We start from the raw sequence: 25857 nt of genomic DNA, 5'->3' as shown, positions 1-25857 counted from the left end.
ACTCTATCTACTCACTCACAACTTTCTGAACATATGATGAGTGATTTTTTGTTTGTTTGCTTTTTTTTCCCTCTGACATTCTATTTAACTCAGTCAGTCCAACTTCCATCAGTTCACATGGAACAGCTGGATACTCAGAGTACCTTCATGTCCTCTCGCAATATTATTTTTGGTGGTGGTGGCAGTGGTGATGATGGAAGCCTGTGACAGCAGTGGTGATGGTGGTGGTGCTGCTGGTATTTACGGATATAACTTGAAGCTAATATCAATCATACTCTGAAGGAACATGACTTTTATATTGCTACATCTTTTTAATGTGATTCCCAGGCGAGATTCTTAAAACTCTATTTGTCATACAAAAACTATGTTTGAAATTAATGTTGAAAATATATTTAAAAGTTGTAAAAACAATCAATAGAGAAAAGATCCCCTACTTCCTTCCTCATACAGTCATTAAAAAAGAACAGTCCTGAGTCCATCTGCCTAAGCATCATTGATCCACTGCCTTCACAGCACACACACACGCCTTGTCTTCTGTCATTCAAAATAACCACTGATTACATTATATGTCATGACTTGACTAATTAAAATGAAAAGACTTCTAATTTCTTATGTTGACACAATTATTAAGGTGTTGCCTCCTGCAGTTAATAAAATAATGTAGCAGTAAAGTACTGAGGTCCTGTTAATCAAGCAGACTCTTAAAGCTGGTGCCCCAGAACGATCCCAGTCCGATTATTAAAATCAGTAAATAAAAAATAAGATTTGATTTAATGGGTCAAGTAACCTTGGAGAAAAGAACCAATTTTGACCACATTTGAAAATGACCGATGACGAAGTCTCTGCTGTATCATAGACTAATTACCATAGAATAGACATGCATACGGACATACATATATGCGTGTGTATATGCATGCATGCATACATACATGCATACATACGTACATACATACATACATACATACATACATACATACATACATACATACATACATACATACATACATACGGACGGACGGACGGACGGACGGACGGACGGACAAGTTATAGATGTAATGGAGTCGTAATATTAAAGAACCTTTTTTTTTCTTAGGTCAAATTCGTCAGCCCTCACTATTCTTCCCTGCTACTGAAAGGGTTTCCTCTCCCTAGCCTAACCAATTAGAATTATTTTAGCAATTTCTTAAGAACGGAAGACTAAAATCACTCTCAGACAACCGCGTCAAACTCGTATTATTATCGAGAGATACAAAATATTGTACAGACGCAAGAATCTAGTCCAGTAGTAATCTTCTGATCTTGTGACTCTTCCACCGCAAAGAACAGTCTTCCCCCATCCCCGCTTCCAATGATAAGAGATAATATAACACGAACAAGAATGCCTCAGCTCAGGAATTGAAGACATGTAGAGTTGTTTCCCTTTAATCATAACTACAATAATTGCAGCGTGGAACGTGTTTAGAAGCCATTTAATTCTGTGCTAATAATCAAGTCCTCGGCGTCATAAGCGCAGCACTCAAGGAGAAGATCGAGGGATACAATAGGGGAGAGTTCCCCAAAGTGGAAAAACGCAGGAAAATATACTTCCAGAAGGAGGGAAAAGGACATAAGATCAGGCCTCCAAATAAAATATATGAGATAGACGAAAGATGGAAAGGATACTGGGAGCTGGCCACGGATTTGGGAAGTCAAGCAATTTTTCCACTTATAAAGACAACAAAAAGACCAGACTTAGTCATATGGAATACAGAACGGAGAATAGGAATCTTGCTAGAACTGACAGTACCATGGGAAGAAAACATCGACGATGCAGAGAAACGAAAGGAGAAGAGATATGAGTAACTAATCGAAGAGTGCAGAGAACAGGGATGGACTGTCGAGTACTACCATCTGGCAGTGGGGGCTAGAGGCTTCATTGAAAGGAAAATGACAACGCTATTCAAAAGAAGATTTGCGTTTTCAAGCTCGGAACTGAGAAAACTGATAAGGAGGATACAGGAGGCGGTCGAAATAGCCAGCTTCTATATATGGCTGAAGCGGGAAGACCGAATATGGCTTGAAAGTCATAACAAGTCTAGGTGAGACAGGCTGACACTGAAGTGGCTTCGCGCCCTCCATTGTCAGTTGACAACTTGCTGGGGCTGCCTACTGGACCCTAGCAGCGGGAAATTTAGACAGTGTCACGTGACAACTTGCTGGGGAAGCCTGCTGGAGCCTAGCAGCAGATATAAAAAGGGGAATTTGACATGACAATCAGTCGGACGTTGACACTCGTTGATGCTGCATCGAAGAGGCCAGGGAATAGAAGAAAGAAGACATGCACCCAACACCAGAGCTGAAGACACCTCCGAAAGGGGGGGGGGGGCCCCACCACGTCAAAACGGTAGAGGAGTAGGGGCCGAAACCGGATGTGGTTCCTCCTGATGATGTCTTGAGCTAACTGGATCCTATAAAGGAACTGTTGTGGTAGCAGACCACGAAACATGGTTGAAATTCCTCCTTCGTCGCTTTGAGACCGCGACCTGTTCACTGACAAAATTCTGTGCTGCATCTCAGAGATGCAGCACAGAATTTTATATATATATATATATATATATATATATCAGTGACGTATGGTGGTTACTATCATTGGGTGTGCTGCTACTCTAACCTTACTATGACAAACATTAGTCTGACTCAAATTAGGTTTACAATGTCTCTTTGAAGATTGAACACGTAAACACGTATTACGAGTTTTGAAAACCAAATTAAGATCAAAGTTAAACGTTGATATTGTAGAAAAAAATTAGTTTTCGTTAAGGAATTTTAAATTAATTCAAGCATACAACTTCTCATCATGAAAACAAACATGTAACCATGCTGTCGAAGATGTTGCACACCCTTTGCCATTCTTCCATTATCCCACATTACACCTGGTACCATATTATGATAGAATGTGTTGTGAGGTATGCAGTATTATTTCAGGACCCCCGATCCCACCAAATTTCAAGCAGACGTAGAATAAAAGTTTTCCATTATGATTTCTGATTAAATCAATAAGTAAGGTTGATATTTATAAGGAATTTGCTATTTTCACACCCAGAATACATGCCCCTGATATATATATATATTCAATTTTTTAAAATTTTATTTTTACTTGCTTAGTTGTTGGACTATGGCCATGCTGGGGCATCACCTTCAAGTGTTTAGGCAAACAAATCAACCCCTGTACTTCTTTTTGAGCCTGATACTTATTCTAGCAGTCTCTTTTACCAAATCTCTAAGTTGCAGGGATGTAAACAAACCAACAGCGTTTGTGAAGCAGCGTTGGGGAGCATACATACATACATGTGCCTCTGTGTGTGTGTGTGTGTCTCATCATCGTCATTTAACATTCATCTTCCACTCACAAAGCTTTTAAACACATAACCACGCCTGCACCTGTGTGTATGTGAGAGAGAGAGAAAGAGGGGGGGAGCAAGAACTGAAGTAATTGATTTGGGTTTTTCCTAATCCCCTTTTTCTTACATTTACCCACCACCGTTGTACTTTCTCACTCAACAATTTCAATAATGAACCAAGACAGACATATCTACCGCTAATATGTTTTGGCACATTTGGGTGTGAATAAGCTGATCACTGATGCATTTCGTCTTCAAAGAATGACTTCTGGTCTAAGAGAATTGTTTCTCCTCAGCTGAGGAGACAGACTGATGTCAAAACACCAGATGTCCCAAAGTTCCCTTACTCCAATGAATCGAGTATGTTACAAATACATGTTTGTTTGAAAAGAGAAGCTGTTCTCTCATGACAAACTACTCAGTACAGGGGTTGGCATTAGGAAGAGCATCCGGCTGTAAAAAAAACCATGCCAAAACAGACTGTGGAACTTGGTGCTGCACTTGACCTTGCCATCTCCTCCTGTAAAACCATCAAACCCAATCCAGCATGAAAAACAGACGTTAAACAATGATGATGATGATGATGATGATGAAGGTGATTAAAGCTGCTAGATTATAGTAACAGCAGACATGTCCATCATCATCATCATTCTGATTCTAGTTGGTCCCTGTCATTAATAATATTTCACCATATTTCCAGTGAAGGAAAGGCAGTGAATTTCTGCCATTGCAGTACAGTAATTCCTTGCCACATCGTGCTTCACCTATCGCACACTCAGTACATCATCGTCCACCTATCATGCACTCAATACATCACAGATTTTTCTGGCTAATATATGTAAATTTATATCGTGGACTCCTCAGTATATCACGGATTTCTGCGGCTGATAGATATTTATATTTTTCACCTGTCACAGGAAGTTTGGGAACATAATGCACGCAATAGTTGAGGGATTACTGTAAATGACTTTGCATGTTGTGTGGTGATAATTGAAACTAGATTTTATGTTATATAAAAAACTCCCACCCAAGAACAATTCTTTAGTCATGTCTGCACACACAATTTGATGTGGGGTGTACAACCTGTTACTCCCCCCCACACACTCTTCTGTTGCTTTTATTTTCTTTTTCTTTATTTCCTTGGTGTGATAGTTTTGGCTTGTTTATTTTTTCCTGATCATTTGATCTTTTATACTTTCAATGTTGTTTTCTTTCTGTAAAAGAAAGAAAATTTTATTTGTTGCATTGTGATTTTATAATTAGATACAAATATGAGAGAGAGAGAGAGAAAGAGAGAGAGAGAAAGAAAGAGAGAGAGAGAGAGCTCTCTTAAAGGTTAAGCACGGAATTCTTTACTGTAATGACCTCCCTTACACTGGAGTAACATAGGGTTTAACTCCCTTAGATCGCCCCACTAACCCTTCCTCACATCCACACCTAACACCCAGAGCTGTTATGCTATACTTGTTTCTTTTATCTTTTACTTATTTCAGTCATTGGATTGCAGTCATGCTGGAGCACTGCTCCGAAGAGTTATAGCTGAACAAATCAATCCCAAGATTTCCTTTTTTTTTAAGTCTGATACTTATTCTATTTGTCTCTTTTGCTAAATCACTAAGTTACAGGGACACCAATCAACAGCAGTTATCAAGTGGTGGTGGCCACAAACACACGCACACCCACCCACACACACACATAAATATATATATCATCATCATCATCATCATCATTTCACGTCTGTTTTCCATGCTGGCATGGGTTGAACAGTTCGGCAGGAGATGGTAAGTCTGGGAGCCACAGTAGGGTCCATTATCTGTTTTGGGATGGTTTCTACAGCTGGACACTCTTCCTAGCACCAACTACAGAGTGTCCAGCTGGGTGCTTTCCATGCAGCACCAGCACTGACTGGATCACCGACCAACTTGTTAGACAAGAACTCCTTCAGCTGAGAAGAAGGGGGTAGTAGTGATGGGGGGGGGCTTTGTGCCAGCTGATACGATTTGAGATATCAAGGGACAGGGGTAGGTATCTTATTGTAGAGTAGATAGATGAATACTCCTGTTGAAACAGAAAGGAGGTTGAGATAGAGAGGAAGATAACGAAAGCAATGGTGAGAGAGAGAGATGGTGGTGAGAGAGATGCCCTCAAGGGACTTTGGGAGTGGTGAGAATAAGAGGAGTGATACAGAAGTAGGTGGGCAGGGTAGAGGTGACTGAGGTAAATGATGGAGTGAAATTATAGGAGGGGCTCTGGGACAGGAGTTGTGATAGATATAGGAGGGCATTGATGGTAACAGAGAAGAGAGGTGTTGTTAAATGATGGAGAACAACATGGGAGAGAATGTGTGTGTGGAGGGATAATGGGAAATGGAGGTGGTTCAGGGTTGGGAAGGAGGTAACTAAGAATGCAGGTGGGTGTAGTATTCTGATCTTAGGTGATAGAGAGGGGACGAAATGTGGTGGTTGGTTTGGGGAGAAGGTTGATGGGGAGACAGGATGAAGAGAAGTACTACCAAGGTGGTCCGGTCTTCTTGAGTACAGCAAGGTGCCAGATATCTCAGTCCTTTGTCATTTCCTTTGTAAGCCTCAGTGTGTTGAGTTCAACCTTCAGTACTTTGTCCCATATCTTTCTAGGTTTCCTTCTTATCAAACTATGGAGGATTCAATTATAACAGTTATTCTAATCCATTGTTGTTATTATAATGCATTGTTGTGCCATTCAAAATACATTATTTTTTACAAACAATACACAATGCTTCAAGCGAATTACAATACTCTCCTATATATATATATATATATATATATATATATATATATATATATATGACAGGCTTCTCTCGGATTCCATCTACCAGATCCACTCACAAGTCTTTGGTGGCCTGAGGCTAGGATAGAAGACACTAACCCAAGGTGTCGTGCAGTAGGACTGAACCTGAAACCATGCATTTGGGAAGCCCATACCTACAAAATTATTATAACAGGCAGTATGTGACTTACTCTCATTTCTATTCCATTATAATTTTTATTTCATTCATTATTCCAGGTAAAAACTAGATTGATCTTTTAGAACAAGGTTTATTATTAATGGGGGTTATGTGCATATTTAGTTGGTTTCTGGTGATTGATAGCAGCAAAGAATGTGATTATAAATATTAACCAGAACCATTGAGACTTTGTCTTTTAAGAAACTCAAGTTAAAGACCTAACACTGGACATTTCACTACTTCATCAAGTATAAATTTTCCATTTCCAATTCGATTTCTCCGATCGATAAGGACCACTTTACGCTTAGGCATATCTGACAAAATAAGCGCTTAGGTATCAACTGATGATGGCTGTATACATGTAAAATTTTTGAAATGTCAGTTAATGATATCTGCTGTTTAATGATTGATATGTAAACATAAGCCTTCACTTAACCTCTAAACATGTAGCCTTCACTTAATATATAAATGTGTAGCCTTTGTTTAATATATAAACATGTAGCTTTCATTTAACAAGTAAACATGTAGTCTTCATTTAATGTATAAACAAGAAAAATCATTCAAGCCATAACCATCCTATTTTTTCATATGAAAGACTACATAATTCATCCCTTTTCAAGATGGTAAGATGTTATTTATAGCAGGATGTCTTCTCTGTCTTAGAGAAAGCTGAAATACTATGAAGAAATTCTTTACATGTTCAAAGATATATACATGTAATGAAGGCGTATTATGATAAATATCTGTTAAAGTATATCACACTTACTGTAAAGTATATTACAAATATAATCATTATATCTTTGATATTGTTCCATAGTTTTTATCAATCAACCGTTTTATGACTACAGTAATCCCTCAACTATTGTGGGTTCTACGTTCCAAAACCTCCCACAGAAATAATTAAAATCTAAGAAAATATAAAGACTTATCCAACGCGGAACCTGCGATATACCGAGAATTGTATGATATAAATTTATATATATTAGCCAGAAAAATTTGCAATGTACTGAGTGCACACTAGGTGAACCGCAATATGACGAGCGATTACTGTAATCTGGATGTTTGTATTTAATAGAATATAGCTTCAGTTACATTGCATAGTTCAGTGTTGCATACATCATAGACTGGAGCAAAATAATATTATAGAGGTCTAAATAGCCACTCTTTAAGTGGACTGAAAATACAGCAGATCACATTTGTTGTTTAATATCCAAAACATGGAATGAAAACGTTTAGAAATTGAATTTGATGGGAATAAGGAAAAATAATTCAAGTATTTTTATAATAAAGAAATACCACTCCTACTCATGCTTACTCTACCTAGCAGCAGGCGCCACTCCTAACCAATCACCATAGTAATAGGTTCCACTCCTACATGCTGTCATGTTCCACTCCACACATATATAAGATGTCAAGACAGTTTTTCTAAACTTACCCAAACCCATTACACCCCATCAATTGTGAAAATAAGTTTTAAATAATTTAAAAGAAATCAAAATATTTCTATTTTAACATCTCTTTATGCTTTACTAAACTAATCCTTTGTAAATATTTGAATAATTCCCACCACCACCACCACCACTATCTCCTTCATTTTTTCTCTTCCATCTGGAACTTATCTTTCATGCCAGATGCCAGTTAAGATGTTCGCAGTAAATTGGTCTACAGCCTCACTCTATAGTTTATTCATTCAAATCACTAGAATTCTCCTCTGCTATTGAATAACTTTTTTTTTTTTTTTGTAACATTACTTAATGCGGTTGTATTAGCAAAAAATAGCTTACTTGATATATTTTTAACTCACAAGATTCTTAGAGTCAAATCTCAAAACTTAAACTATCATTCTGATATTCTTCTGTACCTGTTTTGTTTCAAAATCTATATTTCACAGATTTCTTTCTGTCTGATTCTACTTACAACCATCCATTATATATCCCATCCATTATATATCCATTATACATCATCATCAGCCGTAAGGAGAATGAATGGAGAGAAAAAAGACTTTCCAGTATTTGCTTGCCTCCCTTTACACTCTGAGTTCAAATCCCCTACATAAAACCCCTCCAGTGAAGTAATGGCATTCATTAAGTTTTTCTGTTGTCTCACTAAATTTCTGGTATTTTACCTATTTTAGGAATCATTATTATATTCTCTCTCTCTCTCTCTCCCTCTCTCTCTCTCTCTCTCTCTCCCCCTCCCTCCCTCCCTCCCCAAACATATTTATTTTAATCGTTTCAGTCATTGGACTGCTGCCGTGTTGGGGGCGCCACCTTGAGATATTTAGTCAAAAAAGAAAGTGAAACCCAGTCATGTTTGTCAAACTGCTAAATTACAAAGGGACACTAGTTGTCAAGTGATGGTGGGGGGGGGGACAAACACAAATATATATGTACAGAGGGACTGAACCTGAAACCACATTGTTGTAAAGTGAGCTCTTTAACCACTCAACCATTCCTGTATGCGCAGACTTACACACACACACACACACATCCAGAAGTGTCTAATCACATAAAAAACAGTCTAAATTCATAAACAAACCATTGGAGATGATAGGATTTTTAAAAGTTCTCAACCTAGATGAGGGTTTCTTATATAAGGAAGTTAATGTATGTAATTACTCCACTTAATTTAGACTGTTGCAATGAAATAATAATGAGCGGAAACACTTTGTTTTGTATCCTCCGTATTAGGTCAGTGTCTACCACATATTCTAAATAGTAGAACAGTGTGCAGTGCAACAGAAATAAAATGATTAATGAGTTCATTTAATTAGCTGCTGCTTCTATTCCAGGAAATGATAAAACAATTTTAAATTCTGTATTTTTCCCATCAACACAAACCACACTTTAACCACTATAACAATTATTCTTTTCTGCTCTAAATTTTGGGGGAGGGGGCAGTCGATTAGATTGACCTCAGTACTCAACTGGTACTTAATTTATCGACCCCAAAAGGATGAAAAGCAAAGTTGACCTTGGTGGCATTTGAACTCAGAATGTAAAGACAGATGAAATACCGCTAAGCATTTCACCCGGCATGCTAACGTTTCTGCCAGCTCCCCCCCGCCTTACTATAACAATTATTGCATCAAAACTGGGATCAAACATTAAACAAGACAACATCTGGGCTTTTCTATCTTTGAAAAATATTCTAGATTAAGGTTAAACTTAACTCAGAAAATAGAGGAGATTGCATCAGACACCAGCACACAATATTTCCATTTTTTGTGAACTGCCACTCTTCAGACACAGTAGTAATAGTATCTCTTTCCCCACCCCCACCACCCATTCTAATATTCTAATATTCTAATATTCCCTGTCTGTTAAATCATTAACTACACCTATGGTTGCCTGCAAAAAAAACTTGCAGAGAAACTTGAAGCTTTTCCAAATGAAGTTGCTTCGACCTGAGATTATAAATAATTTCAGGTTTAGAAAAATGATTCCACTATTATTGCGTCACAAAGAATTTTGAAGAATGAGACAGAAAGAATTAGTTAAATCTGGTTGATTTCAATATATGGGAGTCATTAACTGTCACTTTTCAGAACATGAATCCTGCCAAATAGAATGTAAGGAGATCTAGACTCACCCCAGGAGAATATTTACAAGTTCTGTAAAAAGAGAAAACAAATTTTCGTTGTCTTTAATTCTAAAAATGCAATCATTCTTTTAATAAAGAGATGGATCTCAAAAACATCACTTTTATTCACATTCTTCCAACTTTTCATTTTATCCACAAGTTTTTTTTTTTATTCTCCTTTTTATTCCTAGACATGAAAATCATAATTCTTGTGATTATTAACCAAAATTGAAGTGCCTGACTTAGCTCCCCCTAGATATTTCTCAGTGTGTGTTTGTGTGTATGTGTGTGTGTGTATCCAGAGTTCTAAAAACACAAGACGACAAACATGCTGTAGTTGTTGGTCTGAGGTAAGAACTTTCATGCAATTTAATCCCTTTTTTTCCCCCTTTCTCACTCTCCGTCCTATTTGTTTTCGGGTTTCCATCTGGCAGGCAGCAGTTTAGATTTAGCAGTTTAATTATCACATAATTCTTTTCTTTAGACATGTTTCTATTTCAAACATTTACTGGCTGCTCTAACTTTCCTTCTACACTTTCTATCGTTCTCATTTTATATATTTTACATATATCATCATCATCATCATCATCATCTTCTCTTCATCGTCGTCATCATCATCATCATCGTCATCATTCTATACTTATTTCTCCATTTTTGCATGGTCAGTCAGTTCCTTGTTCTCTCTTTCACAAGATTCAGCATCCAACGATTATCTCTCTCTGTCCCCTCCATCACTGCCTCTGCCATTCCTTCCCATGTCTATCCTCAGTTTTCTTCTGCAGGGTCCTTCCACTTAAATTGCCTAACCACGTGTGTGTGTGTGTGTGTGTGCATATATTTTGAAACTTCGGTTTCCTTCCAGAACTATGAGCAATATCTACCAACTATGTCACTTATAAAATCAATCTTTTTGTTTTGTTTTGTTGTTTTTTTTTTCTGCTATAAAATGTTTTGAAATGTAATCCATTTGTGAGGGACCATTCACATGTTTTATGCCGTCTCTACAGTATAACAAGGCTTTTATTTTGAATCTTAATGAATATATCAGTTTCATACAAAACTAATATTGATAGACAGATAGACAGGCAGACAGTAGTAGTAGTAGTAGTAGTAGTAGTAGTAGTAGTAGTAGTAGTAGTAGTAGTAGCAACAGCAGCAACAGCTTTAAATGATATGAACACTGTAGTTATGTTGTCTTAGTTTGGCAGTATGTTGGAAATATGGTTTGGTAAGCAGTAAATAACAGCATTGTAAGATATCACTTGCATAAGAACAGGCACATGTGTTTGTAGAGTTGGCTGCTTTTTCCCCTCTGAACAGCAGTCGGTATGTTAGCCAAGCAACAACATCCATACAGGCCTCTCTCTCTCTCTCTCTCTCTCTCTCTCTACACACAGGCTTCACACAAACACACTCCTTTCGTTTGCTTCATTCAACGGTTTCTCATTTCTTTCTATAGACTCTTTTAATTTCCTCTTACCAGTATCTTTTACTATTTACTATTAGTAGAACAGCTATTAGGATGATCTAACTAAAAGCACAAAATCAGCTAAAATTATGCATTTTTTTAAAACCTAAAATAGGAAAAAACATTTTTTCTTTCCATTTTCTTTTGCTACCCTTGCCTCTTTCCTTCCATTTTCTTCTGAATTTTAATTACTGATTAATGTTATTGGCAGCATATTTACATAAAATTAAATATTAAAACTTCCTCTGAGGTTCTCCACCCCCAACCTCTGACAGAATGTTGTTATATTTAAAACTAATTTGATTTACCATAATTAATTAATTAACATAAACTAACAACAATTTATTTCCAGTATTTTTAAACAAATTTAAAATACTTTTTTTTTAGTGTTTTTTTTAAATAAAATATGATTTAGATTTTTTTTTCTTTAATAAATTTCTCTGAACCCTTATAAAAACCTTTTAACATTCTGAACGTAACATTTAAGAATATTATGGTTGCTAGAATGATTGTTGAAAACTATGTCTACCTGCTGTGAGTCAACTTTCTAGAGCCCTCCTCTGTCAAAGCTGTACTCTTGAGAATAAAAGTTACCATTACAAACTAAAAAGAAAAGAAAAAAAGAAAATCTAGTGGCTCCATTTGGTATAAACCTGTATCTTGTCTTGATACCTATTTACAGTTACACAGACAGTCAGTACTACTTAAATGTGTGGTTCACAGCTCCTTTACAATCGATGTAGTACATAATGTGCACCTTTCAGCCAGTGAACCCAGTTCTAGATCAGCTAAGAAAAATAAAAGACATCTCATCTAGGTTGTCCCATAGGATGCCCCCTTTCATAGGGGTTTCAGTTGCACATAATATAGGAGTCACAGGGTGCTGCTCCATGTAGTGTCACAGTTTCCATCTAACTAGGAATATTGGGGTCTCCTCCATTGTCTTGTATTCAAGATCCTCTGCATGACATCCTGCTAGTCCAAAGCCAGGAATCTGATCTGTTAGGTCCCCTGCCGATTACTAAATCCACGCCCTGCTGCTGACGCTTCCATTTACTGTCATTAAGGTTTTGTCTGTCTCCTACGCTTCGACCTGTCTGACTTGTTAAGACCTTCCTGAAGATTTCTCTCCCTCCAGCATAGCTCTCTGGGTCAATGGAGCACACAGGCACTTCACTGTGACAAGGTACTTGTTGAATTGGCCATTGACTACACAGAAGTTCTTCCGCCCTTTGACAGGTCTTATTTTTGGTCCTGCAGGGTGTCCAACAATCACCCTCCTCACCAAGCAAGCTTGATGGGGTTGCCAGTTTAGTTGCCGACGACCCGACCATGTGACAGGTTACATTGGATTACATGTTACCAGTAGCTCTTGAAAGTGACCTGACATGAATAAATAAAAGGATTTTAATAAACAAGAAATTTTCAAAACATCTGAAATAAGCACTTTTTATTTTTAGGCAGAATTGAGCTGGGAGAATCGTTAACACACCAGGCAAAATGTTTCATGGCATTTTGTCCGTCTTCTCATTCTGAGTTCAAATTCTGCTGGGTTCAACTTCACTCTTCTTCCTTTTGGGATTGATAAAATAAGTACCAGTTGAGCACTGGGGTTGAGATGAGTAGTTCAGAGGAGGGAGTTAGGTAACCAAGGAGACTGGATGTAGTAAAGTGATTACAGCAGTAGCAGCAGCAGCCAAGTTGTACCCTTGATTGAGAGTGATGAGTGTTAGGGGATAAGATGTGGTGGGGAATGCTTGATGGGCTGAAAGAATGGAGGTGGGGGCAGAGCTCCATACATACTAAGGGGGTTTCAGGATAACAATTCTACTGTGGTAAATGGCTCTTCTTTTGCACAGCATGATGCCAGTCATCTTGATCCCTTGTCATCTTTTCTGTAAGGCTCAGCGTTTCAAGATTGGTCCTCAATACTTCATTTCATGTTTTCCTGAGTCGCCCTCTCCCACAAGTTCCATCCACTTTAAGTGATCAGCACTTCTTTAGGCAACTGATCACATTCATACACATCACATGACCATACACACACACACACACACACACGTGTGTGTGTGTACAATAAGCTTCTTTCAGTTTCCATATACAAAATGCACTGTTTGAGGCTTTGATTAGCTTGAGGCTATAGCAGTGGACACTGAGGTGCTTGAGCAGACCCTTGGGCAAGCGGCTTCCTCTCTAGCCTAACTCAACCAAAGCCTTTGCAGTATATTCATATAAATTAATCAGAATTTATAAATTCTACTAGAATAGAAATTAATTAAGGTGTTAATTATCTTTAATCATTCATAAACTATAGTTGGATGCCTGTAAGGCTCACCTATATCCACTATCACACACACACACATGCACACATATAAACAAACATATATGTGTACACACACAGAGAAACACACACACATATAATTAAATTTCTATTTAAGTGAATCCAATTAATACCCTGATTACTTTATATCCTGGCATAAATTCAAAACTCCAATTACAAATTCTCACACATAGTCTTAACCATTGATAAGGGTCAGCCTTAGGAATGTATTTAACAGATGTAATTGCCAGGATTGAGTTACAAATGAATCAATCATCATCATCATTTAGCATCCATTTTCCATGCTGGCATGGGTTGAAAATACTATTGAAAATACTGTATGTCATTCTATCTGTCAGTTCCACCATCCTTTCTCATAATTGGATTGTTCTGTGTTTATTTAATTCTGGCCACTAGCAACATCCCCTCACCCTCCCAACCACATCAACTTAATCATACAATAATCCATTCTCATTAAGTCTCTATCACACTCAAGAATTTTATTCCATGAAACTTCAAATTGTTTCCGACATGTCTTCAAGACACTTAAGCTTGCTCTATGGCACATTATTTGTAACATCTCTATGTCTCCATTTAACCTGCATCAGTTCTAAGACTGATTTCAAAATGTTCAAATTTTTATTTTTTATCAATTACTGTGTCCTATATTTCCCCAGAAGAAGGGCACTTTTTTAATCAAAGTTAATAAGCAGTTTTATTAATTAGTAAACTGAAATCTTCTGAGCTGTTTTTTTAGTTCAACCTCCAGGTCAGCTTTGATCATAAAATCACTCCAATCATGGCCATCCCAATTTTGTTTCCATGCACAGTGTAGTATCTGACCTATATTGTCATGGATGAGTTGGATTTGAAAGGGATTTGGCTGCTATCTCGAATAATCACAGGGAAAATTCATTATTAACCCTTTAACCCACTTTCCCAGAGAAATAAAGGGCTGGTTTGTTGTTATTATCAGGGTTTATTGGGATCAATCCTTGATTTACTCCCATCTCATTAACACAGAAGTAACAATGTTATTGCTATTTGATCTCTGGCTCAATGTTTGGTCCTATACACTTCTCATCAGTGGACAATCTCAATATATCAGTCCCATCTCTTCAGACTTACAATATTCAGGATTGCATTATTGCAGATGTTCTTTTTTAAAAACAGATTTGGGAGAGATTTGACTTCTAACTCTAGAAGGTGAAGTGATTACATAATGCCTCTCACCTCACCTATAATACATAGCATGTCATCAGCAGATCTAATCCAGTGAAGGAAAATTATGATGGAATGATGAAACCATGGCTAAGAACTGAATAAGCAGTGGGGGAAGGGGCTAAATATGAGTAACAACAGCAAAGATGGACTAAAGGGAAGTTGAAGAGAAAACATATTTCTGTATGACTTATTGCTTTGTAGTTTTTCTTTTGGTGTATTTTCAAATGTTTTTGTTTTCTAATTGAAGGGTCCTGTCCAGATAAAGATAGAAAAATTAGAGCCAGGCAGTCCACCACCCAAGATTTCTGACATCAAATATGAATCAGGAACCAAAACAGAAGATTACTTTGTAAGTACACCTGTGTGTGTGTGTGTGTGTGTGTGTGTGTGTGTGTGTGTGTGTGTGTGTGTAAGATCATCATCATCATCACTTAATGTCCATGCTGGCATGGGTAGGACAGTTTGACAAGATCCAGCAAGCCACACAGCCACCTTAGGCTCTGAGGTCAGCTGTGATACATTTTCTTTATCCGGATGCCCTTCCTAATGCCAACCACTTTACACACTTTGCTGGGTGCCTTTTTTTGTGCCACCAGCACTTAGGAGGTTACCAAGTAATTTTTGCATGACAGTAAAAAATCATGGAGAGCAAAACAAACAAGCTCTCACTACTAATAGGTATCACTTGAGAGCATGGTTGCCAATTTAGCATATTTTATGCTAGATCTAGCATTTGGTTTTTTTTTTTTTTCAGCATTTAGCAGAAAATTTTTGAATCTAGCATTTAGCAGGGAAAATAACAGGTTTAAAATTTTAACATTTTTTTAGCATTCTTCTCTGATCATGACATTTCTGCAATATTTGCCCTTTTTTTGTTCCTTTTCCCCCTTTTCTACTTTCATTAACCAAATTTTAGTAGTATCAAAGGCTACTGTTGAATTTTTCTTTCACTTTCTTGAAACTTCAAATGAAAGTTTATCAAGTTATGAACTTTTCCAGCCCCCCCCCCCCGACTTAGATACAGAGTGGGGAGGGGGAGAACATAACTCCTGTCAGCACTTGAACTCATGACACCATAATGTAAATCTGTTGCAAAGAATGAAAGCCTGGAAATCCATCCTTACAATGCTTTATTCTGTCGTGAAGAGTTTTTGTCATGACAGCTTGACTGATTTACTTTCAGTTTGACTGTTTTAAAATAGACCATCGTTTTTTAATGCTTGTTTTGGATTATATGTCTTGGATAGAAGTACAGTGGGGGGTCCCCCTTTATGCTTCTACTTACATTTTTTTTTCCAAGTATTGTAGTAATATTTATGATTTTACCAATAGATATTAAATGTAAAATTAGAAGCAAAATATAATGTTCCCAGGTTTATATCAGAACACAGTTTAAGGATTTCTGCAGATTTTACTTTTCCATTTATAAGTTGGCCACCCTGCATCCTGAATCAGTATTCTTCATGCATAAGAACTGTTGACAACGAATGAAGGAATTGTTAGCAGCAAACTGATAAGTTGTGTTTTCAATTTTATTTTTTTATTAATCATTTAATTTATTTTCTTGCTTCCAACTACATTATAATGAGCAAAGAAAAGACAAGGTTGTACCAGCAAAAATTCTGAAAATAATGGCTTAAGATGCCAGTATTTACTAAGTGGTTGTGTGAGAAATGTTGTAGCTCCATATTTTGATGGAGATTTGATTTCTGATGTAAGAGATAGAAAATTTAACCTGTTATGAGATGAATCCAATGATATATCGATAAACAAGTTGTTAGGAATTGTTATCATATATTATAGTGACACTCACAAAAAAGTGGTACATACATATCTCAGTATGGTATCGTTAGAAACATGTGATGCAGATGGCATTGTAGATGTCTTAAAAATTGAATTAGTGAAAAAAAAATAGATATAAAAAATTTACTGGCTATCGGAACCGACAATGCTAGATTAATGATAGGAGTCAATAATGGTGTTTTCCAGAAATTAAAATAGTTTCCATCATTACTTCTATTTAGATGTGTTTGTCATTCTTTACAGTTGGCAGTATCCCATACTTGTGCTGAATGTCTGTTACAACTGTATGTGTGTGTGTATATATAAAGATATATATTGATAAGATCCAGGGATCCAAGTGTAGGAAGTTTGTAAGTTTCAAGCAGTTTGTGGCATTATCATCATCATTTAACGTCCATTGTCTGTGCTGGCATGGGTTGGATGGTTTGACTGGGGTTGGTAAGCTGAGGGGCTGCACCAGACTCCAGTCTGATTTAGCATGGTTTCAACAACTAGATGCTCTTTCTAACACCAACCACTCCAAAAGTGTAACGGGTGCTTTTATGTGCTACCAGCACAGGTGCCAGTTGCATGACACCAGTATCTGCCATGGCTGTTTTCACTTGGTTAAATTGGTCTCCTTCTCAAGCACAGCATATTGCCAAAGGTCTCAGTCATTTGTCATTGCTTCCGTGAGGCCCAACACACTCTAAAGTTACCTTGTATATACTACCAGCACAGGTACCAGTTACGCAACAGTGGCATCAGCCACATTGCCTCGGTGAGGCCCAACACTTGAAAGGTGCTTTTTCTGTGTCACAATACCAGCATTGGCCATGACTACAATTTCACTTGATTTTACATTTTTTATTAAGCACAGCATATCACCAAAGGTCTTGGTCACTAGACATTGCTTCTGTGAGGCCCACTGGTCAAAGATCATGCTTCACCACCTCATCCCATATCTTCCTGGGTTTACCTCTTCCACAGGTTCCCTCCACTTCTTCACACAGCTGTCCTCGTCCATACACATCACATGACCATATCAGCACAGTCATTTCTCTTGCACACCACATTTGATGCCTCTTATGCCCAACTTTTCTTTCAAGATGCTTAGGTATAGAAGACAAAAAGTGGACAGTATACAGTCAGCAACAATAACAAATTATTGGCATCAAAGGTTACACACATTTTCCCATATCAAAGTTGCAAGGAAATTCAATTAGCTGAAAGTTTCTATATAGTTCACTGCTAACAACTAGAGTTGCTATGAATGTGAATAAAAATCCAAATTGAGGGAGTGGAGCAGGTAAAATTCAGGCTACATATGTTTCCAAGCTAACAGATCCTCTGATGTAATAATTACTCAATGAGAGGTATTCAACTTAACTAATCATCAGACTGAGAATACATTAATTATATGAAGGTTACATTGTTTTTAAGGGGAGCAGCACAGTTGATTACACTGACCTTAGTACTTGACCTTTACTTATTTTATTGAAAGGGAAAGTTGAACTCAGAATGTAATGGTGGACAAAATACTACCAAGCATTTCACTTGGCATGCTAATGAGTCTGCCAGCTAACTGCCTTAATAATGAGACTAATAATTTAAAATAATTCATTTCTACTTCTTTTCCAGCTCATCAATTATTTCTCTGATGCTCACAACTTGTCATTCTCTATGTTTGCCTCCCAAAAAACACACACTGGAATGAAACTAACCAATTGTTTATGTGACGTGGCAAGATACCAAGCTAAAGTAAGGCCACCATTGTTGTTGTTATTATTATTGTTGTTGTTGTTGTTGTTATTATTATTATTATTATTATTATTATTATTATTATTATTATTATTATTATTATTATTATTATTATTATTATTATTATTATTATTATTATTATTATTATTATTATTCAGGTGAAACTCTATTTCAAATATACCCAAGGCCATATAATTCTTACAACTAGTTTTGATGGTCAGCCTTTAGCCAAAGTCAAGGTGAAACCAATTAACCCATATCAGGTATGTAAATTTTCTACTTCCTTGTTTTTAGTTGAGATTGGCAAAAAAAAAAAGAAGAGAGAAAATGTTCATTAAAACAGATAAAGAATAATTATGGTCTTTGTTGAATTATTGGTTTGGTGTTGATTTTTTTTTTACGTTTTTCTTTTATTTTCCCCAAATCTCTGAGATTTGTTGTGGTCAGTTCTGTGTTTGATTTGTTGTTCTGTTGGTCAAACATCTTTTTGTGGCACAATTCCATCTTTAGAAACAGTTTTATAAAAAAAACTTCAAATCAAACATCGTACAATTAGAGAATACAGCTGCTTTAGTTAATGTTCTTCTGGTTGTTGTCCTTGTCTAGTGTTGCTATTAATGGGACTGAAGCAAAAGCAAAATGCTTCAGAAGTAAACTACTCAAACACACTGCTATATAACCATGTATATATAAGTTTTATTGTAGTAGATGGTTAGTTTCGTTGGGCAATTAGAGCAGGGTGAATATTATTTTGGTGTGGGGTTTCGAGTTTGACTAAGCACATTTTATCGCACGTGTGTATTAAGTTGGTTTTATTCCGCAGTGAGTTTTAGTCACCGGCAGTGTAAGTGAAGTGGGGGGGGGGCTCTAATTTGGAGTGAAAAGGGAGCTAACTCATACGGGTTTTATTTGACTAGGTAGAGTGGTTTAAAATTGTATATGGCTAAGAATTATATTATTGCTAGAGTTCAGGAAGTTCATATTGGAGCTTCCAGCACAAGTGCCAAGCAGTACAGCATGCCATTTCCAAATTTCTGGCTGAGTAAGTTGCATCATGGTGTTATTTTTCTCACAGACAATGCCCAACTGACCCTACAAACAATGCACAAAACTAAAAATATAAAATGACAATAATTTACCCATTGCACCCTCTATATATGCAAATGTATGTATGTATGTATGTATGTATGTATATATGTTGTCATTATCATAAATATTCTAACTTTTTTTCTCATTTCTTCTAAAGTTTACAGATCTTAAAGACATATTTTATTGTTTCTAAATGTTCCTAGGAGTCTGAAGAAGTAGTTGACCTTGGTGTAGTAGAAGAAGTTGTCCGCAACGCACTGTGTATGTCCTCAGTGACCATCAACATGTCTGACTACCTGGGATTGTCATCCAGTTTTGACTCAAGCCATGACCTCGACTACAAGCCTCTGGTCACGTTTCCTGAGTTTGATGAAGAGATGCCTGTTGTAAGTCATAATATAACCGATCAAGTTGCTCTCAGTCATAAAATAGCTGAGATATACAGGGTGAGTAAACAGTAAAAGATCTCTGCACGGCTGTTGCTTGTCCAACTCAATCCCTTTCTTTAGAAGAGCAAACTTGAAATTCCCTCCACCCTGCCTTCCGTTTTGCCTCCTCAAACACACAACTACCATTTTCTATCATGGCTTTTTTTTTTTTCTTTAGACTGCCAACCCCTAACCCCTAACCTAGATTGCCAACCCCTAACCTAGATAATGTGGATGCTGTCTAACGTTACATGTGTTTTACTTTTAAAATTAGTTTCCCCACCCTTTCTTTTTTCAAAAACAAAACTGAATCTTTCTTTCCCCTCCCTTCCACTAATCTTCTTCCTTATCTTTTTTCTCCCCCCCCTTTCCCTCCGGCTTCATTGACCTCTTTACCTCACACTCTCACTCTTTTTTTTTTCCATCATTTATTTCTACTCTCCCTTCTCTTTGTTACCTCCATCAGGAAACCATTTCAAATATATAAAGCTTTATAAATTAATAAACTAGGATATATCCTACCTACCCACCTACCCTTTGCATGGCAGTAAGGTAACTCAGCTAGGGAAAGATGAAGGGGAAGAGGAAAAGGGAGAAGGAGGGAGAGAGAGAGACAACAAGAGAGAGTGGAGGAAAGTGATGTGGAAATTTAAACAGAAAAGAGTGAGGAAGGAAGAATAGCAAAGTTTGTGATGTCACTGGATCTTTAGTAATCTCGTTCTTTTATTCTCTCCCTCTCTCTCTCTCCCCCTCTCTCTCCCTCTCTCTCTCCCCCTCTCTCTCCCTCTCTCTCTCTCTCTCTCTCTCTCTATGTTTGAAGTATTTTTAAATTCTATTTTAGTATATAAAATGATTATTTCACTTCAAGAACAGAAAAAAAATACTGAGATCTTGCGTGTGTGTGTGTGCATGTGCGTGTGTGTGCATGTGCGTGTGTGTGCGTGTGTGTGTGTGTGTGTGTGTGTGCTGAGCAGAAATGATAGTGTGATGCAGTACCATATGCTCTTTGTAGTCTACCCTCCAATAACAAGCTTCTTTTCTTCTCTCAATATCACACTGTCAATCAAAAAGATGCAAGCAGGCAGAGCCTCTAGCATGAGTCAAAATCTGCCAAGCTCATTTTTGCCTTTCCTCCTTTCACCATTGATAATATAAATACCAGTTGAATACTGGGGTCAATTCAATCAATTTAGCCCCTCCCATGAACATTGCTGACTCTTGTGCCAAATCTTTGAAATCAGTCTTACACTGTCAAGATACAAGAGATTAGTAGTTCCCTTTCACTTCTTTCTGCATCCCTCTTTTCTGGCAGTAGATTCTCCTGCTCCGGAATGTTTTATCTGCTAAGAGGCCAGTTAATAATTCCATGAGTAATGGTAAGCTTACAATAGATCTATAATTGCTAACTTCTCCTCTCTTTTCTTTGGCCTTCTTTATCAGTATTGTCCTTCTTTTTATCATTCATATTGGTCTTTTATTTTCTATACAGTCAGTAAGAAACAGTTGTTTATAGCTGTGTGGACTTGAGAGATATTGGAGCCAGAATCCCTGAACACCATTTGATCCAGGGCTTTTACATTTTCTCCATCATCTCTTTTACCTTCTGTAATATTTACATTCTCTTGTCTTATTTTGCATTTCCCTTTTTCATTTCCATAATTGGTCTAATATTTGGTTTCGTTGAACTTCTTTCTTCCAAATATCTAACCAAAACTTCTTTACTGCTTCAGTGTTTCAGAAAACATTCCCCTCTCATCTTCATCCTTATTGTTCAGCTGTTGGTAAAATTTCCTTTCATTGTTTTGGAAGACCCTCTTCAGCCAATATTGCTTTTCTCCTGTTCGTATCTGGTCTCTTTTTCTTTTGTTTTTGTGCTTTAACCTTGCCTTAAATTTTTGTCGTACCTCTTCTTTAGCTACCTGTAACCTTCTTTTAAGCTCATCTTTATGATTTTCCTTCCCTGACTTCTTTTTAATTACTATATTTAACCTTCCAAGATCTGTTGAACTGTTCAACTTGATTCCCAGGTCTTCTTTTCCACCATGAGAGATTTTGCCTTATTTTTTCTGCTCAAATTTTAACTTGAAGAATGAGATTATTTACATGTAACATCCTCAACATACATTTTTACTTATTATTATTATTATTATTATTATTATTATTATTGAGTGAGTGAGAGAGCAGTGCATGCAATCAAAATGACACTGGGATAAAATATATGACGCCCAGTATAGCAATCGTGACTACCCGTCTGATAAGGGTACACCAGGCACATGCATCACAACCATACGTGCGTGACATAGTGATCTCATATCAAGATAAACAGCACATGACCTCGCAGGTGGGGCCCAGTTAGAATTTTCTTCAAGTTGAGTAGCCCATCCCACTTAAAAGGTCCTTGAATAAGGTTTTTTTAAGGATGTTGAACAAAACACCCATGTTTCCAAAAGTGAATTATTCAAACCCCAAAGAATTCCTCTCAACACATGGCTATGATGCTCCCCCACTACTTCTGCTTGTGATCAGAGATGCACATATCGTCAGCCACTAAGGGACATGCTCAACTGGTTAAGGTCAAACAACTGACAAGCAAATCTGTGGTATTGAGCAGAATATTTGCTATAGCCCATCTTTTGTACCTTCTGTAACCCATCTTTTACTTTTTTACTCCAGATTCTAAGTCTCTTTCAGAAAGTGACTTTTGATGTTAGGGGAGAAATTCCCTGTCCAAACAGATATCTATGAGATCTCAAACACACACTCACACACATGTATACACATTTACATGCCCACCTCCACAATGATAGGCAAGTTCCTCAATACTGCATCCAAATATTTTCCCAACTAAGAAAGAAAAACTTGCTCAGATTTTACTTGAATTCATCAGAAAATTCGTCGAAACAATCGCCTGTTCGGTTCTGATATCCAACACTTCTTTGGTAAAATAGTAATGGAATTTTGTGATTATTGTTGTGAAATATTAACACTGTTGGTGTTTACTTTAACAATGGGAGACAATAGAAACGTGAAAGGTATGTGGTGAGAGTGTGTGTGTGTTTGAGACACGGCTCCAGTTTTTAAAAAATTACGACTCCACTGCCATGTAGTTATTTCCAAACAAAATCAGATCAAATCTTGTCAAGTATTATCTTAACAATCCTATCAACAAGGCCCACAACACCACCACCACCACCACCACCACCACTACCACCACCATCATCACAATCACCACCACCACCACTACCACCACCATCATCACAATCACCACCACCACCACTACCACCACCATCATCACAATCACCACCACCACCACTACCACCACCATCATCACAATCACCACCACCACCACTACCACCACCATCATCACAATCACCACCACTGCCCTTATAATGCTCACCATTATTAACACCACCATTTCTTTTCACTCAATCTCCATTTCCTTCACCCATTCATCTCATCTTCTTTTCACCTCTGTATTTAAACATTTAACTCCACCCTATTGTTTTGTACACACTCCCTCCATATATTGCTGAAAATTTCTGTTATGTTAAAAATTATAAAAGATTTGAGTCTTCCAAATTGCATTCAATGTTAATTAATATCTAATGTCATTATGCTTAATTAGTCATTTAATAGACTGAGATCACCTTGATAGCTCCAATAGTTGCTGCCCTCAACACTAGTCACAGAAACAGTGCTTGTCACCCTTCATTGGACAATTCGTTAACAACAGCTTTGCTTGTCTTTTACTGTTTTCTCAAAACTATTCAACCATGTCCATCATTAATACATTCAATTACTGTAAACAAAAATATATTAATGTCACTTATTTTCTATGTCAACAGGTTTCATTTGTAGATAAGCCATTTCCACTGGACTGTTAACAGTGTTAGCCATGCAATCATTGGTTCAGGTCTTTACATTCTGGGTTCAAGTTCTGCTGAGCTTTGTTTTACCTTCCAGGGTTAATAATACAAACTTTCCCACCCCATTAAATCTGTGGTGGATGAACAAAATCATTTTGACTGCTTTGGAAAAATATCTATAGTGTTTGTTTTCACTCTTTATGTTCTAAGTTCAAATTGCACCAAGATCAGTTTTACTTTCTTTGTTCCTCCAGGGCCAACAATTACTGACTTTGTGCTGAGGTAAAAAAAAATTGTCATTATTATTATTATTATTATTATTATTATCATCATCATTATGAAGGTGGTGAGCTGGCAGAATTGTTAGCACACCAGGCAAAATGCTTAATGGTATTTTATCCATCATCATGTTCTGAGTTCAAATTCCATTAGGATCAACTTTGCTTTTCATTCTTTCAGGGTGGATGAGATAAGTACCAGTTGAGTACTGGAGTAATTGACTTGCTAGCCTTGTGCCAAAACTTGAAATCATCATTATCATCATTATTATTATTATTATTATCATCATCATCATCATTTAGGCAAGCTAGCAGAATCATTAGAATGCCAAGCAAAATGCTTATCAGCATTTCATCCATATTTATGTTCTGTGTTCAAATTCTGCTGAGGCTTTACCTTTCATCCTTGTGTGTGGGGGGGGGACATAACTGGTGGCCTTGTGCCAAAATTTGAAACCATTGTGATTATCATCATCATTAAAGTGGTAGAATCATTAGCAGTGTTGGGCAGAATGCTGAGTGGCATTTCTTCCAACTCTCAGCTTCAATCTCGCCCAGGGTTTCCTTTGCCTTTCATCCATTTGAAATCAATAAAATAAGATCTGGTTGAGCACCAGAGCCAATGGAAGCAACTAATTCTTCCCTTCCTAAAAAACAATTTGCTGGCTTTGGTATTATCATTAGTTTCTCTATAATATTAATTAATGATTTCAATTTATCACAGTTGATGATCCAAAAGAAAGTCAATAATATTGGGAAATTTCCTTGGAGTGTCTTCTGCATGAAAAATATGTAGCTAAATGCTCAATGGAACACATGATCCTTAAAGGTTGAAATCTGTTTCACTTTGGGTATTTTCTCTTACAAGCTTCCAAAAAAGTCTTCAGGTGGTAATCTCCATGTCATGCAAAAATTTCCAAGGGTATACCTTATAATTTGGAACAGAATATCAAAATATTAAGAATTCAATACAAAATTTGCTGGATTATATCTTTTGAAAGTTTTCCAGAATTTATGGTGACATCTCATAACTAGATTTTAGTGATTTTATTGATCGATTTCTTCTTAGATAAAATTCACATTATCTCTTCCAGGCACAAATAGCAGATCTTTTCACTCGCACCATCCAGAAAAACAGTCCATAATACAGACCAGGAGATGTTATAGTCAATCTGTATGTGTGTATATATTTGTGTGTTTATATATTATTATTATTTTTCAGCGTACATCTTTGGCACAACAATCCACATTACCATTTAAAAAGGTTCCGGCTCTAACTGCTCCTCCTCCAAAACCCCCAAGAGGAATTGGAGACAAACGGCTGTTTGTGAAAATTATTAAAGCAACAAGTCTTGGAGGAAGAGATGTTGGTAAGTAAATAAGTCTAAAATATGGTGGGAGGGGTGTAGTCGTGTGGTGGTGGTGGTGGTGGTTCTGGTGGTGGTGCTGGTGCTGGTGCTGGTGCTGGTGGATCTGGTGTTCCACTTGGCCATGCTATTCTATAAAAATTTTGAGCCAACAGGAGAGATCTTGTATATCTCAACGGCCTTGAGTATTGATTTATTATTATTGTTATTATTATTTTACATATGTGCAGTAGATTAAACTGTTGGGAAAGAGAAATTCCTAACATTGGGTTACAAGTAACCTTAAATGCCAAGTATTCTACTTGTCCCTAATAACACTGTTTTCTGGA

At 37.0% G+C, this 25857-nt stretch overlaps 1 protein-coding gene across 15 annotated transcripts in view; it reads left to right on the top strand.

The window, feature by feature from the left end:
• The window catches only part of LOC106882264 (phospholipid transfer protein C2CD2L), a 90263-nt gene that overhangs the window by 43417 nt on the left and 20989 nt on the right, over positions 1-25857 (top strand). For 8 of the 15 annotated variants that reach the window (XM_089338642.1, XM_089338641.1, XM_089338646.1 and 5 more), the window contains exons 2-6: positions 15205-15306; positions 18381-18500; positions 18659-18763; positions 19793-20035; positions 25384-25531. In XM_089338642.1, coding sequence (XP_089194768.1) covers positions 15205-15306; positions 18381-18500; positions 18659-18763; positions 19793-20035; positions 25384-25531 — 718 coding nt within the window. The remainder of the gene's footprint in view (positions 1-15204; positions 15307-18380; positions 18501-18658; positions 18764-19792; positions 20036-25383; positions 25532-25857) is intronic. The other 7 variants (XM_089338645.1, XM_089338644.1, XM_089338647.1 and 4 more) reach the window with 1 other exon arrangement.

Source organism: Octopus bimaculoides, chromosome 20 (genome assembly GCF_046866305.1).
Source record: "Octopus bimaculoides isolate indiv1 chromosome 20, ASM4686630v1, whole genome shotgun sequence".
NCBI lineage: Eukaryota > Metazoa > Mollusca > Cephalopoda > Octopoda > Octopodidae > Octopus > Octopus bimaculoides.
The sequence above is the reverse complement of the archived record's forward strand: the minus strand, read 5'-3'. Positions and strand labels throughout refer to the sequence as shown.